Source organism: Echinococcus granulosus (assembly GCF_000524195.1).
Source record: "Echinococcus granulosus chromosome Unknown EG_S00291, whole genome shotgun sequence".
In the NCBI taxonomy this organism is placed as follows: Eukaryota; Metazoa; Platyhelminthes; class Cestoda; order Cyclophyllidea; family Taeniidae; genus Echinococcus; species Echinococcus granulosus.
Window position 1 is genome coordinate 11,612 of NW_020170671.1, and position 1,905 is coordinate 13,516.

General features: G+C 39.0%; 1 protein-coding gene across 1 annotated transcript; it reads left to right on the forward strand. All coding sequences in view use genetic code 11, as the record gives it.

Annotated features, from left to right (window-relative positions):
* Window positions 1–960: 960 nt before the first annotated feature.
* EGR_10880 (hypothetical protein) lies at window positions 961–1,100 on the forward strand (the record flags this gene model as incomplete). The annotated part of the gene is made up of 2 exons (XM_024500129.1): window positions 961–1,002; window positions 1,026–1,100. 2 exons carry the CDS (start codon window positions 961–963, stop codon window positions 1,098–1,100), a joined length of 117 nt encoding a protein of 38 aa, XP_024345457.1.
* Window positions 1,101–1,905: the final 805 nt, after the last annotated feature.

Here is a 1,905-nt window from a genome sequence, read left to right on the forward strand (position 1 = left end):
TCGGCCTCGAAGCCAGGAGAAGTAAGTGCTCTTCCTGTGGTGTCGTCGAATTCCTCAATAAACTGCTGTGGTGGTTCAAAGAGCAATGCTACGGCGTCTGGTTGTGTGGTGCAGCAGTATCTCGTGACAGGAGTCCATATAATCGTTGTCTGGAAGCAGGACTTAGGAAGTGAGTGCTGCAATTTTTATAGCTTAAGATTGCGTTATTTTCAGATCTGCTATTACTAAACTGCTTTTTAATAGTTTAACATCATAGGTCATTTTAAAAAAAATTTTTTGGTGATTATTTGGATGATAGAGTTCCAAGGAGCAAAAAAAGCTACTTCCATCACTTGTTGTTATCGAAGATAAACTACCCAATGATCCAAATCACGTTATGCCAAGTTGACAGATATCCATTCGTTCCTGACGCTTCAGCTTACAAATTATCACAAATTCTACTTTTGCTATAATTGCATACTATTGCAGCGCTTCTAGACTTCCTTGAAGACGAATGAATACCCTATATCTGAATAGACTATGTATCGTCCACAAACAGAAGGGATTGAATCTACTGGCATGGTCCAAAGGCCAGATTGCTCGTAGGGAGTACAATGGCGGAGTTCTTAAGTGTCCCCTTGCCCAAACTGAGAGTTAAAGAAACAACAAAAATATTTTAGCTTTATGTGAAACTTTTAAGACTGCTTGATGTGAAAGCATAAGATCATTGGAGACAAAATTACACTGCTTTAGGTATTAAACACAGAAGTTGCAGAAATTATAAAATGTGCAAAGGATAAGTAAAAGTTGGTCAACTTTAGGCTTTTTCAGTCATTTTCACTAAATAACTTGCTCACCGAGAATAATTAATAATTAATAAGTAACTGATTTATTTCCTTATAATATAGTAAAAAGTGTATTTTTTTATTAAAAGGGGGCATTTGACCTTCGAACGGTAATTGATTGCCTCATAGAGAAGGTATGAATGCAGCCCCGAGAGGTCACATGGAGACAGGGGAGGAGGTAAAAGTAGCCCACCCACTTAGGTGGAGGAGAGGCGTGTTGAAGTGACCTCTGCAGAGGTAAGTGGCGGAGGAATTGATAAATGGGCCAAATGGTGAAGCCTTTACTTTTGTTTAAAGTTGTGGTGAGACGAAATAGGCCAATAATTGTCCCTTTTCTTTTCTCTCCTATTGTCGTATTGCCACATATTCGATTATAATTACACCCCTGAATGAATTTTATACTTTATTTGTCCTATGGTGCATAAAAACTGTTAGATAATATAATATTGCAATAATAGTGGCATATAAGAAAGACGTAGAGGACCATGAAGTGCTTTCAAACACTGCGTCTTATCGGAGGGTCTTGCATGCTTCATGCAGAGATTAAGTAGAAGAGATTATAAAAAAAAATTTTAGCGAATCTACAAGACTTGTTGTTGAATGACTTTATTGGGATAGCAGGCTTGGCTGACAAGAACGGCTGGTTAAAGCTTTCAAGGATATTTCGTTAAAAAAAATTTCGGTAATTTAGTTTTTTTTGGCCCAGCGGTATACCTTTGAGACCAAAATGTCTATTAAGAAACTTTCACCTGCAGCAATTTGAATCTTCCGGAGGTAGTTGAGCTACGTGATGCAGAAGTGCAACGCCAAGTAAATGTCAAGGTTAATCTAGGTTGACAGGTGATGCACAAGGAACTAATGTACGGTGATGAAAATAACGCAATCTTAAGCTATAAAAATTGCAGCACTCACTTCCTAAGTCCTGCTTCCAGACAACGATTATATGGACTCCTGTCACGAGATACTGCTGCACCACACAACCAGACGCCGTAGCATTGCTCTTTGAACCACCACAGCAGTTTATTGAGGAATTCGACGACACCACAGGAAGAGCACTTACTTCTCCTGGCTTCGAGGCCAA